At 42.3% G+C, this 13,063-nt stretch overlaps 1 protein-coding gene across 4 annotated transcripts in view; it reads right to left on the reverse strand.

Moving 5' to 3' along the window:
• Positions 1 to 6,980, reverse strand: part of AFF1 (ALF transcription elongation factor 1) — a 145,928-nt gene extending 138,948 nt beyond the window's left edge. For 2 of the 4 annotated variants that reach the window (XR_002084563.2, XM_019465067.2), the window contains exon 1: positions 6,432 to 6,980. Coding sequence is in view for 3 of the 4 variants with exons in the window: in XM_019465067.2 (XP_019320612.2) it covers positions 6,432 to 6,448 (17 nt within the window). In the remaining variant the exon portion in view is untranslated. The remainder of the gene's footprint in view (positions 1 to 6,431) is intronic. The other 2 variants (XM_019465048.2, XM_019465042.2) reach the window with 2 other exon arrangements.
• Between the last annotated feature and the right edge of the window lie 6,083 nt (positions 6,981 to 13,063).

Genomic DNA, 13,063 nt, shown 5'->3' on the forward strand with positions numbered 1-13,063 from the left:
GGAGGAGGATATGTGAGTATATATTAAGTCAAAATGTAATTGCATTGTATAATATATATATATATTTATTTTATTTTATTTTATTTTATTTATTTATTTTTTTTTTGCATGATATACTTTATATATCTCTCTCACACAGACTCCATTTCACAAAGGGTAGTAGGGTGGGCCTCTGGCCTCAGAGCCGGCAGGGCTCCCCACCCAAGCTCCACCCTACACCTGTCTAATGAGACTCTCTGAGGGTGGGGAAAAAAGGAGTAGAATCGGCATGTTAGCAACCACCCCCCCCCCCAACCCGGTGATTCTAGTGTCAAGTTTGAAAGAGAACCTTGAACTTAATATGACCACGTTGCACCTAAAATATTCTTTTACTTTTATTTAATTGCCAACCCAGCAGTAAGCAATATGAAAAAGAAAGCAAGATCTTGTAGGGTAAAATAAAGGCAAGCCAGTGACTCAAGAGTTGCATCCTTAACTCTCTACAGCCCACCCAAAGGACCATGTGGCCCGCATGTCTCCAAGTATTCATCATCATATGAGCCAATAAAGAGAAACAACAATTCTTGGTACCTTTAGAACGTGGTCGGGCACCTGGGTGGCTCAGTCAGTTATGCGTCCAACTTCGGCTCAGGTCATGATCTCATGGCTAGTGAGTTCGAGCCCCATGTCAGGCTCTGTGCTGACAGCTCAGATTCTGTGTCTCCATCTCTCTCTGCCCCTCCCCACTCACACTCTGTCTTTCTCTCTCTCTCAAAAATAAACATTAAAAAAAAGTTTTTTAACAATGTGGTCAAACTGTGGGTGTCCTTTGGAAATATAATACCTAACACCAAAGCAAAGGCAATTTAGGCATCAGTCGAAATACACTATAGATTTCCCCCCTTCAGTTAGTTTTCGTTCTTTTTGACAAGATGTCGCTACTGGGATTCCTCTTACCATACTAAATCTGACATAAAATTACTGCTTGAGTAACAGCCTTTTGAATCTGATAGTTCAATCTGGTTAAATTAAAAACAAAGCCAATAAACCATAACAAGAAAACAGACATTCATCAGAGAACAAGACTTCCAGGATATTAAGTCTGCTGGCTTTGTGGCCATTGGGTTAAGCTTTAACTCACTAGGCATAGCTAGAAAAAGGGAAAAGTTTGCACAGGGGAAAGATTCTCAACACCGATCACTGCCAAGTCACAGAAAGTCAGCACTGGGATGGTTTTGAAGTTAATTTTTACTTTAGGGTCTCTAGAGCATTAACACGGCAAGTTATAAATCTTATTTTTCCCTTTAAGGCCTAATACTAAACTCCACCTGATACATCTATATTTCAGCAAGACATTATTGTGCCTTCTACTTACTGCATTATTTTGAGCAAATGAATACATGTATACTCATAATAAAAGGAATGAACAAAAATACAGCCTTAGTTCTCTCCCCATTTTTTTTTTCACTTATGTAAAAAAGGTAATCATTTAAGCTGTAAAAGTTATGCACACACCCTATACCAATAAAAAGTAACTGAACTGCAACAGAGACTATGATATCCAAGTTTGTTACATTTTTACTTCTGAGTCAAGAAACTTTGTCCTAAAGATGTAGACTGTATTTCCAACTAGTTCGGAGGGATCATCAGAAATGCTACTGCTTGTAGTTCCCACCACAACTCACATACAGAACTTTCCCTTTTAAAAGACAGGAGCTTTTGGAATTGAGTTTATATGCCAATCTTGGAAAACAAATGAAATAGAGAAATTCCCTAATAGAAAACTAAGTTTATATATTTGGAAGCAATCAAGTTGTATGCTGTACCTCAAAGCAGTAACGAAGATACTCAGCTTTATTTCCTGCATTTTACAGCTACTGGGTAATATATAGATTTGGAGGCTCAAAACGAACGACAGCACCAAAATGAGATTTCCCTCTTATCCGTGACTAAGAGAACATTTCTCATGCCTGAGAATATGTGACATTTAAATTGCTTCAATGCAGCATTCACTAAATTCCATTTTCAAAAGAGTATAGAAACTATCAAACACCTTTTCATGCTATCCCGTAAGAATCCCCTAAATCTCTTGAGAGATCACGTGCGTTAATATCGCCAAAGAACATCCCCATAAACCAGCTGACTGGAAAAAAAAATGACTCAATTCTTCTTTATGTTGGAAGAAACTGTAGTCTGGTGAGTCAGGAAGCTCGGCTGGCTCTCAGGATGAACTAGTAGGAAATCACTTAAGAGACCTGTCTGTGTTTCTCTCCTGTCAAGGACACTGTTTACCATGGCGTCACAAAGGAAAAAATGAAGACATTCGCTGGGTCAAAATACTGCATAAATTATTTCCTTCTTGAAATCACGTCCTTGAACCGCACTTCCCAAAATACCACAGCATTTTTCTTTGATATCTGCTCATATTTAATAATCAGAGCTTCTTTGCTTTCATGAATTTTCTTCCAAGGTAATTGGTAGCTCACAAATGAGGAGGGCAGAAGACAGAACAAAACTGGTTCTGTACCAGTTTAAGAGCAATGCTTTTTGCAATGGAAAATTTCCCTCACCAAAGAGATCCACCAAAAACCGGCTTCATAATAATCTTGGGAACAATCTGACTTTGCTTTATTATTATTATTATTATTATTATTATTATTATTATTACTATTATTATTTAAACTTCATTAACATTAACCTCAGTCAAATTGAAAACAAAAACACCGTGGGAGAACTGACTAACCCTAATTTCCTTTTGCAAATTGTCTGAAAGTGCTTTCTTCTGAGATGTGCTCAACCACCAGATGCTGTTCTTCTACAGAATTTCAACTCCCCCACTCCCCTCCCTCCCAGGGTGGGGGTGGACCAGGGCTTCTCCCTTAGCACAAGGTGCGTTTTAAAACTGGTTAATCCCTGGCAGTAGTTGAAGGTACGTATATATTCCTTTCTAGAATTCAAGGATTGCTTCAATGAGGGGGTTAGCAGAGATGGGGAACCAGACAAAGCCCTCCTGTTTTATCCATCAACACACTTCTAAATATAAAGTAAGTTAATCCTCATGGAAAAGTATAGATCTACAAACTATTGAGATGCCATACCCACCTTTACCCCATCACAGGCTTGCTATTATCCAAAGAGGGCACGCCAGGTTATATACACTTCTATAAAGCATTCGGTGCTTTAGATCAGAATTTGGAAACTAAAGCCACGGATCTGTAACTATTTCAAGTTAAAGAAGGCAAGTTTATTACAACTCCCATAAGAAAGTAGCCAGTGTATCTGTTGTGCTTAAAGGTTCCAAAGAAAGCACACACGAATCTGAGAGTGAGAGCACAGGCACAGTATGTCCTGCTTGAACTGGTACTGCATTTCTTTTTATTTTTTTATAAAATTTTTTTTAATGTTTATTTTTGAGACAGAGAGAGACAGAGCATGAACGGGGGAGGGCCACAGAGAGAGGGAGACACAGAATCCGAAGCAGGCTCCAGGCTCTGAGCTGTCGGCACAGAGCCTGACGCGGGGCTCGAACTCACAGACCGCGAGATCATGACCTGAGCAGAAGTCGGACGCTTAACCGACTGAGCCACCCAGGTGCCCCAACTGGTACTGCATTTCTAAATGACTGCGTTTCTCCACAACTTGAATACTCAAATCAAATATTACATGTTTTCAAAATACTGACCCAAAATCTAATTTTTAAAGTTTAGGCAACTGACCTTTCATTCAACAGATGTCTTCCACTTCTGGGGGAAGAAATCAACAACAAAGCAAAACAAAATAATCAATTTCCTAGTTTTAGGTTGTTGTTGTTTTTCGCTCCTTTTAGGTTTTAAAATGAGAGAGAGGACTGTACAAACTCAATTTATAAAGGTTCACAAGCTAAGAAATAATTACGTAGTCTCTTCCTCATTCAAAATTCTTCTAGCTTATGCAGGAGACAATAAAAATGTGAGACAATGTCTTGCCTTAAGGAGCTGACTATAGAAAAGGAAGACACTGCCTAGCCTATTCAGTCACACAAAAAATTAGTCATATACCAACCGTAAGTATCAAATGAAAAACATTACCTGAAAGCAATGCCAAATAACGAGAAGAAAGTGACATGGTCCTCTCGTGTAGTCCCTGTCAGTGCCACAAAATTCATTTTGATCTAAGCTCTCATCTACCTCTTCGAAGAAAAAAAAAGTCAAATTACTTTAAATAGTGCACAATGAAATGACTGTGGTTAGAACAAACTGAGCTATGAATCCTGAGGACCAATGAGTCCAACAATCTAAACTAATTGTTTCAAGAGCAAACAGATACTGTGTGTGGCACATGGACAAGATTTTACTGCCCCAGATCATAAATCAGAGGTGATGGTTCTGTTTCTCTTAGCACTACTCAGAACAATGTGGCCCAGCTTGAGGTTTCCTTGAAATCCAAAAATATCTGCAATCTTCTCTTTGGATCTCAGAAATTACCTACTATCCCACAAAACACAACGTCTAAATGAGCGTAGACCACATTCCAAATGTAACTGAAGAAAATGAATATTTATAACTTAAGAGATCTACTCCCATCATGCAGGCTAAGAAAACAACAGACATCATGGCCTTGTGGCTTTGTTCCTAGTTCAAGGGCACGTCTGAAGGCCAGGAAGAGAAGAAGAGCAGAATACAGGCAGTCCTCCTATTTCAATTACCCACAAGTTGAACTACCAGACCGATAATTCCGATTTTTCCATTTTGTAGCAGAGCACTTTGAGCAGAAATTGCTTTTTGTATACTTATATTAAGGCTTTGCAGATCCCTTTTCACACCTCACACCTCACCATTAAAGAAGCATCCTGGAAGTAAGCAAATCTGCAGCACAGCTCAGGAGTCAGGCACTGCTCCACCTGTGTGATCTCGGGCAAGAAACAGGCAGGCCGGGACTCAGTTTCTTTAACTCCAAATGTGAAAAATAAAACTCCTTACCTATTTAAGTGACTGAGAAGAATCAAAGAGATAATTCAATTACAGCAGCTGTGCCTGGCACGCTGCAGTGTTCAGTTAGTTACTATCTTATTTTATTCTTAGCTTAAGAGCGGAGGCATTGAAATCACTTGCACCTGAGTTCAAATCGCACCTCTATATGAAGGAGTTTTGTTGAATAGTATTTAATTATTTTGATCAAGGTATCTTATCAAAGCAAAGGTTTTATGCCACGGGCCCCCTTGGCAGTTAATTTTCATTACAGGTTAGCACACAAAGATGCAACTTTTGTTTCTAATCAAAGTTTTCCTACTACTTGGATCCAAGAGCCCCTTTCTCAGAACAACCAATAACATGGAGCAGGGAATAAACCACTGAGTTGAGATGTTAAAATATATACAGCAGATATCACACAAGAGGTGGTCTACATTAGAGAAGTTGTTTCTCTTCCTAGAAAGTTCTCTTAGGAAACAATTTTGAATTTCATCTCACCCAATCGTCAGCATTCGAGCATCTATTTCTTTTAGTGGTACACCAGGGTTTTGGGACCCGAAACGTATTTAGCCTAAGACATCCCCAAATCACTATACTACAACAAATGTCAACTTGAAGGGCCCTATTATTATTTTAAATATGTGACACCAAACTGCTTTCTAGTAAAACAGTTGAAAAGAACTTAAATATAACTTTAAGCTTCCCTTAGCACCAACTGCTGTCACATCTAAAATGAATTCACACACAACAGTCTGAATCGTATACTAACCACTAACGTCTTGTTATCACTCTTTAACACTCATTGCAAAAAAAAAAAAAAAAAAAGGAACCAACCAGGCAAAGTCAGAGCTTGAGGTCCTTACAATAGCGCTCCTCTGACAGCAACTGCAGTTCATTATCCTCTCCCCTTCGCCAACCCCGGTACGTTCCCGGTCTTTGCCTACTCAGCAGATTCTCGCAAGCCGTGCGTTTTATGAGGAATCCTACATTTTAGCAGCAACATTTTCGATCACTCACCAGCCAAATTCTCAACCACCTTCTCTAAGGCGAACTGTTTTTACATTTACTGACTTCTAAAATTCCGATCAAAAATACTAGCGCTCCCCCTCCCCCCCCCCCAAATCAGGCGAACCAAAGAGAGGTGCACAAAGAAACTAAACGAAAATTTGGGCAAAGGTAAGCAAGTTCAAACAACTTATTTTCTCCGAAAATAATTATTTTGGAAGACGGAAGAAATTTAACTTTTAACTTTAACTCAACCCCTCTCCTCCGCTCTGCAGAAATTGTCCAGTACGCTCTCCCAACGGTTTTTTTTTTTTTTTTTAATCTGACGTTAAGTAATGAACCACAGCATCGGGAATGATGAGAGAGCAATGACAAAGCTGCTTCCTGCCGGTCGTCTTCGCAGCACCCCAACCGTCCCTCCCCCACCCCCCCGCCCTCAACCTTCAATTCCCCTAGCCACTAACACATTTAAAAAGTTTCTCTCGGAGCCTGGCTTACCTTGACTGGGCTGCCATAATTCACTTTGCAGAGCTCAAGGTCTTCTGTCCATCGGAGCCTTCCACCCGCGGCCCTTCTGCCAGCACCGCGCTCACCATTTGCCGGGGCCGGGCGGGGACGAGCTCCCCAGCGCAACTCCCCGGTGTTACGGGACTACCTGCTCCCGAGGCCGGGCGTCCTCAGCGCAGCCTCGGGCTCCGAGCGTATTGGCTCGCACTAATCCTGATGGACATCCGGGCACTGGGGCCTCTGCAGGCGAACTACACTTTGGACCAGCTCGGGGAATGTTGCGTCCGAAATGAGAGCAAGTGAAGACCCTCGGGGCGATTTCGGAGAAGGGAAACCCGAGGAGCCCCACGACCAAAGCCCACCAGCGCACAGCTCCCCCTGAGCGCCACTAGAACCCGGGCCAGCGTTAGAAGAGAAACGAAAGCCTCTTTAGGCTCCCTGAAAGTTGTCCGAGTTCGCCTGACTACCCCTGTCAAGAAAGTTCTCGTGGTACGGTCCGCCTCCTTAAATGGGCACGGCGCTCCGCCGGCCCGAGCCGGAGGCTGCGCCGGGCGGGGGCACCGAGCCCGAGCGCCGACGCAGCCCCGCTCGCTCGTTCGTGGCCGAGCCCCGCCTGCCGGCTCTTGGCTGGTGCTCTCTTGCCAGGTTTTAACAATGTACAAACACACCGCCGGAACACACAGTACCCGGCCGCTCAGAACTCCGGCTCCAATTTGAATATTTGTTGAATATTGGGCCCCTAGAGGCTGCAGTGAGCAAGGAATAAAAACCACAGCAGTAAACCACGTTCGCTACTTTTGATCATTCCAATGCTCGCAGTCAGGAAATGTGCAACCAACGCACTCTTGTTTTACTTTGTTCGCTTTCAGTTTTGATTTCATTACACTGAGAAAACATTTACAAAACGCCCTGCCTTTTCTGGACAACATACAGATTGCAAAGTAAACAGTAACTCATTTTGGTCCTTTAGTAAATTAAGGGATTGGCATTAAAAAAAAATTGAGGATGCAAACTACCAATATAGTAAACGCTATGTAGTTAGTACAAACAAAAACGGGTCGTACTAAGAGGACTAGGGAAGGCATTTGTGTTTCAACAGTGCCTAAAGGTAAGCAGGAAAACCCTTAGGTGGGCAGAGATGGAGAGACGGTGTGCTACAATATCTCCTGGGGACCTGCAGCACACTGTAAGAGCTGGAAATGAAGGCTGACCGAATGTCTGCCCTGTAGGCTCCTCAGTTCTACCTAGAATCATTACAGGGTTGTCTACCTCACAGAGATAATCCAGACTGTGCTACTAAGAAGCCATGGAATAGTGACATGTTGATCTCTGGTATGAAAATGACAATGCTGGGAGGAAGGCCCAATGCATCTCTCTGTGTGGTTCTCAAAGTGTGATTAGTGGACTCCTGGGAGTCCCCAAGAACTTCGCAGAGGTCAAAACTATTTTTAGAGTAACACAAAGCCCTTATTTGTCTTTTTCACTGTGCTGCCATTTGCACTAATGATGCAAAAGCAATTGTGGGGTAACTGCAGGCCTCTGAGCCCTAATCGCCACAGTGGCAGCAAATGGAACTAGTAGTCACTGCATTCTTCACCACCACACATCAGCAGTTACAACAAGTGTCCTTCACGAATGTCCTTAATGAAGCAAGCAGTAGGAATTACTACTTTTGTTAAATCTACCCGAGTAGGTCTTTTTGATGTTCTTTGGGACTGAATGGGAAGTGCACCGAAGCACTCTGCTGCTGCAGAAGTTAAGTACAATCACGGCCTAGTAGAAAAGCACTTGTGTGTAATTGAGTTGCAAGCTAGCCCAGCTGTTTTTTCGTGGACTACCATTTCTACGTCAAAGAACAATTGATGGACTGTGGTTAGTCTGACTTGGGTTTCTGGCAGTCATTCTCTCAAAAATGAACAAAGTGAGTCTGTTTCCTCAAGGAAAACAACCGACACTATTTACTGCCAATGGTAAAATCTGAGCTTTCAAGCATTTTGTAAAACTTTACATCTGCCACTGTGAGCTTGATAGCTTCTCCACAATTAAAAGACTTTTCTGATGAGATTGAAGGAGGACCCAGTCATAGCCCTGACTGACTCCATTTTTGCCTTCAATGTGTTCCTCTTACTTGTTTTTCCCCTTCCAGCTTTATCAGTTAACTCAGGCAAGGGACCCAGCAGGCAAAACATCCAACGATGGGAACAGAAACTACCCCCTCGAGCAAGAAGGACAGCCCAGACGCCAGCAACACCCTGTGCAATTGACCCCAAGACAATAATCAACCTGACCTTTTGCTGCTCAGCTGCGTACCCACAGATCTTTGTTCCACGTTTTCCCTATATAAACTTAGAAGTATTCTCAGCACCTTGGAGACGATTCTTTGGACGTTAGTCCTGTCTTCCCGGTGCTGACCTCACTGAATAAATTCCTTTCTTGCTTCACGCCATGTTTCTCTCAGCCTTTAGATTTTGTTGGCGGTGAGTAGCTGAAACTGTGTTGTTTGGGCCCCCTGGGCCACGTGTTCTTGCACCCTTGGGCTCCAGTAACACATTTTCTGGTGAGCCAAACAGGAGCTGCTTCCAATCTGTCCCACCCTCTTGGGATTCCAGGATGGAGCTGCAGGCTGCAGCGCCCAGGGCTCACACATTCATTTCCCCTAATAATTGACTATGACAGGTCAGAGCCAACCACTGTGACTAGCTGATGCCAGGCAGGGAGAGTGAGGAGAACAGTCCCTTACAGCTGCCAAAATCTGTTTGGTTTTGGGGACAGTCCTTTCTGCTCACCCCAGACAGGCACTGACTGCCTTAACTACATTTATTGAAGCAGAGAAATGAACTGAGAAGTGCATCCTGAAAGATTTGGTTCCTGGTAAGTTCCTCGACGGTGCACATCGGGTCCTATCCTTCCCTACTTCCCTGTTGTTGGACCTCCTAGGAACCATTCTGAGTTTGTGTGGGTCATTCATATGACTTGTAACAAGAAATCTCTAATTAGAGACACCATTAGAAGAGTGGAAGGGATGTGGGGCAAGTAGGGAAGCCAGGATATGTGTTTGGAAGATCTCTTGAAATTTGTGTGAGAATGGGAAGTATTATTTCTATTCCCGCTCCCAGCCCCCTCAGGAGAATATTGGCTGAGTCGTCTACTTTTAGCTATGAACCTATGACTAAAAAGAAGTATTTTATTGTAACGCTGCCTGGCCTGTGTATATGTTAAGCTCAGAGAAAAGACGGCTCTGAATGGCTCTCTTTGATTTCTTCCTCCCATTTGGTTGCCACCAAACAGGAGATTTTGATCTGGCTCTCTTAGCTTGTCTAGAATCTGTTTGGTTCAGGGGCACCTGGGTGGCTCAGTAGGTTGAGCGGCCAACTCTTGATTTATGCTCAGGTCATGATGCTAGGGTCGTGGCATTGAGCACCGCATCCAGCTCTGTGCTGGCATGGAACCTGCTTAAGATACTCTCCGTCTCTCTCTCTCTCTCTCCTCCTCCCTCTGTCCCTCTCCCCTGCTCCTGTGTGCTCTCTCTCTAAACTAAACTAAACTAAACTAAAATAAAATAAAATAAAATAAAATAAAATAAAAAGAAAGGAAAAAAATAGAAGCTATTTGGTTCAGCCAGTGAAGCTCCAACTTTTGGGAAAGAAAGAATGCTACCACAGGTACTCTGAGCTTCATTTGGTTACAATTTTGTATCTTCTGTGTTCTTAACTTTTGCCTATGGAGATGGGGGATGCTTCTGCTCCCAAAGAAAGTCCATTAAGACATATTTTGAATAAATGATGCAGAGAGCTAAAAAGCAACCAGAGAAAAAGTCTGTTTTGCAGGAGGAAGAGGCAGGAGAGGGAGATAAAGGAATGTTAGTCCAGACTTTAAATCCACCATCAGCCTTGCTGAGGAGGCACCTCTCCCTCCTCCTGTTCCTGTACCACCACTGGCCAGGCTCGCACCACTGGCTCCTATATTATCCTCAGTGCCCCAGCTCCTGTTCCCACCTTCACCATCAATGAGCAGAAAGTACCCCAAGCTGTTGGGTCACCTCCTTATGAGGTTCAACCTGAAGCACCTCCCAAAGCAGCACAAAGGAGTCCAGGGGCTTCCCAGGACTCCAACTACCCACTTCAGATTTCCCCACAGGAAAAACTGACAGCAGGGAACAAACTGATGGACTTTAGTGGACACAGGTGCAACATAGCCAGTATTAAAGCTAATTCGAGGTTGTTGGTTTAATTAAAATAGACATGTCTTTTAGAGTTATCAGCATTAAATATAAAACTTATTCTACCAAGGTTTACTGAAGGTCAAATAAGCTCATGTTATCTCTATTGCAGTTTATCAGCAAAAAAGATGACTTAAAATAATGGTTAACGTAGTCTCTGGCATGAAGTTTTCATGGGTAATTGTTCAGAGCAAGTAGATTAAAATAAAAAGGCTTATAGGTAAACTTTAAAAAAATTGTTTTTAAGTTTTATTTATTTATTTTGAGAAAGACAAAGACAACATGAGTAGGGAAGCGAGAGAGAGAATCCCAAGCAGGCTCCAAAGTTCCTGCACAGAGCCCAATGTGGGGCCCGAACCCACAAACCTGCAAGATCATGACTTGAGCCAAAATCAACAGTCAGGTGCTTAACCAACTGAACCACCTAGGCTCCCCAGGTGAACTTTTTTTTTTAAAGTTTATTTATTTTGAGAGAGGGAGAGAATGCAGGGGCAGACAGAAAGAGAGGGGCAGACAGAGAGGGAGAGAGAATCTAAAGGAGGCTCCGTGCTATTAATGCAGAGCCTGACATGGGACTTGAATTCACAAACCATGAGATTATGACCCAAGCTGAAATAAAGAGCTGGACACTTAACCAACTGAGCCACCTAAGTGTCCCTATAGATAAACTTTTAAATAGCTTTCAAAATCTTTGGTAACCTAAAACTTTAAATTTTGCTAGGTTTTTTGGTTTTTTTTTTTTTTTTAAGTTTACTTATCTTGAGAGAAGGAAAGAATGGGAGAGGGGGAGGGGGAGGGAGGGGGAGGGAGAGGGAGGGAGAGGGAGGGGGAGGGAGGGGGGAGGGAGGGGGAGGGAGGGGGAGGGAGGGGGAGGGAGGGGGAGGGAGGGGGAGGGAGGGGGAGGGAGAGAGGGGGAGGGAGAGGGGGAGGGAGAGGGGGAGGGAGAGGGAGAGGGAGAGGGAGAGGGAGAGGGAGAGGGAGAGGGAGAGGGAGAGGGAGAGGGAGAGAGAGAGGGAGAGAGAGAGGGAGAGAGAGAGGGAGAGAGAGAGGGAGAGAGAGAGGGAGAGAGAGGGGGAGAGAGAGGGGGAGAGAGAGGGGGAGAGAGAGGGAGAGAGAGGGGGAGAGAGAGGGAAAGAGAGAGAGAATCCCAAGCAGACTCCATGCTGTCATCTCGGAGCCCGATGTGGGGTTCAAACTCAGGAACCGTGAGATCATGACCTGAGCTGAAATCAGGAGTCGGACGTTTCCCTGACTGAGCCACCCAGGTGCCCCTTAAATTTTGCTAGGTTAAATGACAGATTGGTTTGAACTCACTGGATATCTATGTCTTTTCCAAATAAGATAATAAATACTGAAACATTAATTACTCAACACAGGTTTATCTGCTTTTGGCTTATTACAGAGAAACTAACAATACTTGGGTCTGCTAATGAACATTTTAAGCTTTATCGAAAGATGTACTATGAAAAAACATATTTCTAAAAATGAAATATATTCATAAATTTGCCAGTCTAAAGCATTCTAGTGTAATAGTTCACAATTGGTTACTACCTAGTTTTCACTGGAAACTAAGGTTTCTAAGAGTGAAATTCTGATAAAAGTAATTAAAACTGCTAGAAACAATAAGGAAGATAACTCTGTATGTAGGAAAAGTTACGATATGTTTTCGAAAAAAAAGGTATGAAAATGGTAATACATTTTTGGTGACAGAAAAGAAAGTAATTTTGTCCTACACTGAGACTAAACGAAGTCTTTTTGAATGAGAAAACTTAGGATAAAATCTGAATGTAAAGAAAAATAATTTTGTTATAAACTGAGACTGGTTAGAGAGAGAAAACTTAGGATAAAATCTGAATATATACAAAAAAAAAAAAACTTTGTAGAAGGTTTGTGAAGGGGAATCTTTGGAAAACAATTTTATGCACAGTCAGGAGTAAGGTTGGAATAAATGAATTTTAAAAGTATACTGGTATAAGATTGGAATTCGAGGGGTGTTTTTTCATTTCTATTAAAATGACAGTTTTCTTAGATTATTGGTCTACCCTTGATAAAAAAAATTGTAAACAAAGGTTTTTTTTCTTTATCTGCCCAGACAACCAAAGTTTCTGTTTCGTCTTTATCAGGTCTTTGATTATTTAAGAAAGTTAAAACTTCTCAGTATTAAAGGAGCTAAGTTTTGCTAACAACTATGTAACCTTCTGTAGAATCTCCTATTGCCACTTTGGTTAAATAGATAATGAAATATTAAGTCTTATAATGATCTGTAATTCTACCTAGGCATTTTGCTTTAAAACCTGAGGTCTTTAACAAAACTTCCCCCAAATTCAAATTCTAAATGAAGTCTTTTTGACTAATGAGGCTTGATAATTTGGTATATTAAGTTACATGGGAAGCACTGTCAAAC

The sequence above is a fragment of the Panthera pardus genome, unplaced genomic scaffold (genome assembly GCF_024362965.1).
Source record: "Panthera pardus isolate Hobbes unplaced genomic scaffold, ASM2436296v1 HiC_scaffold_13, whole genome shotgun sequence".
Classification (NCBI taxonomy): Eukaryota; Metazoa; Chordata; class Mammalia; order Carnivora; family Felidae; genus Panthera; species Panthera pardus.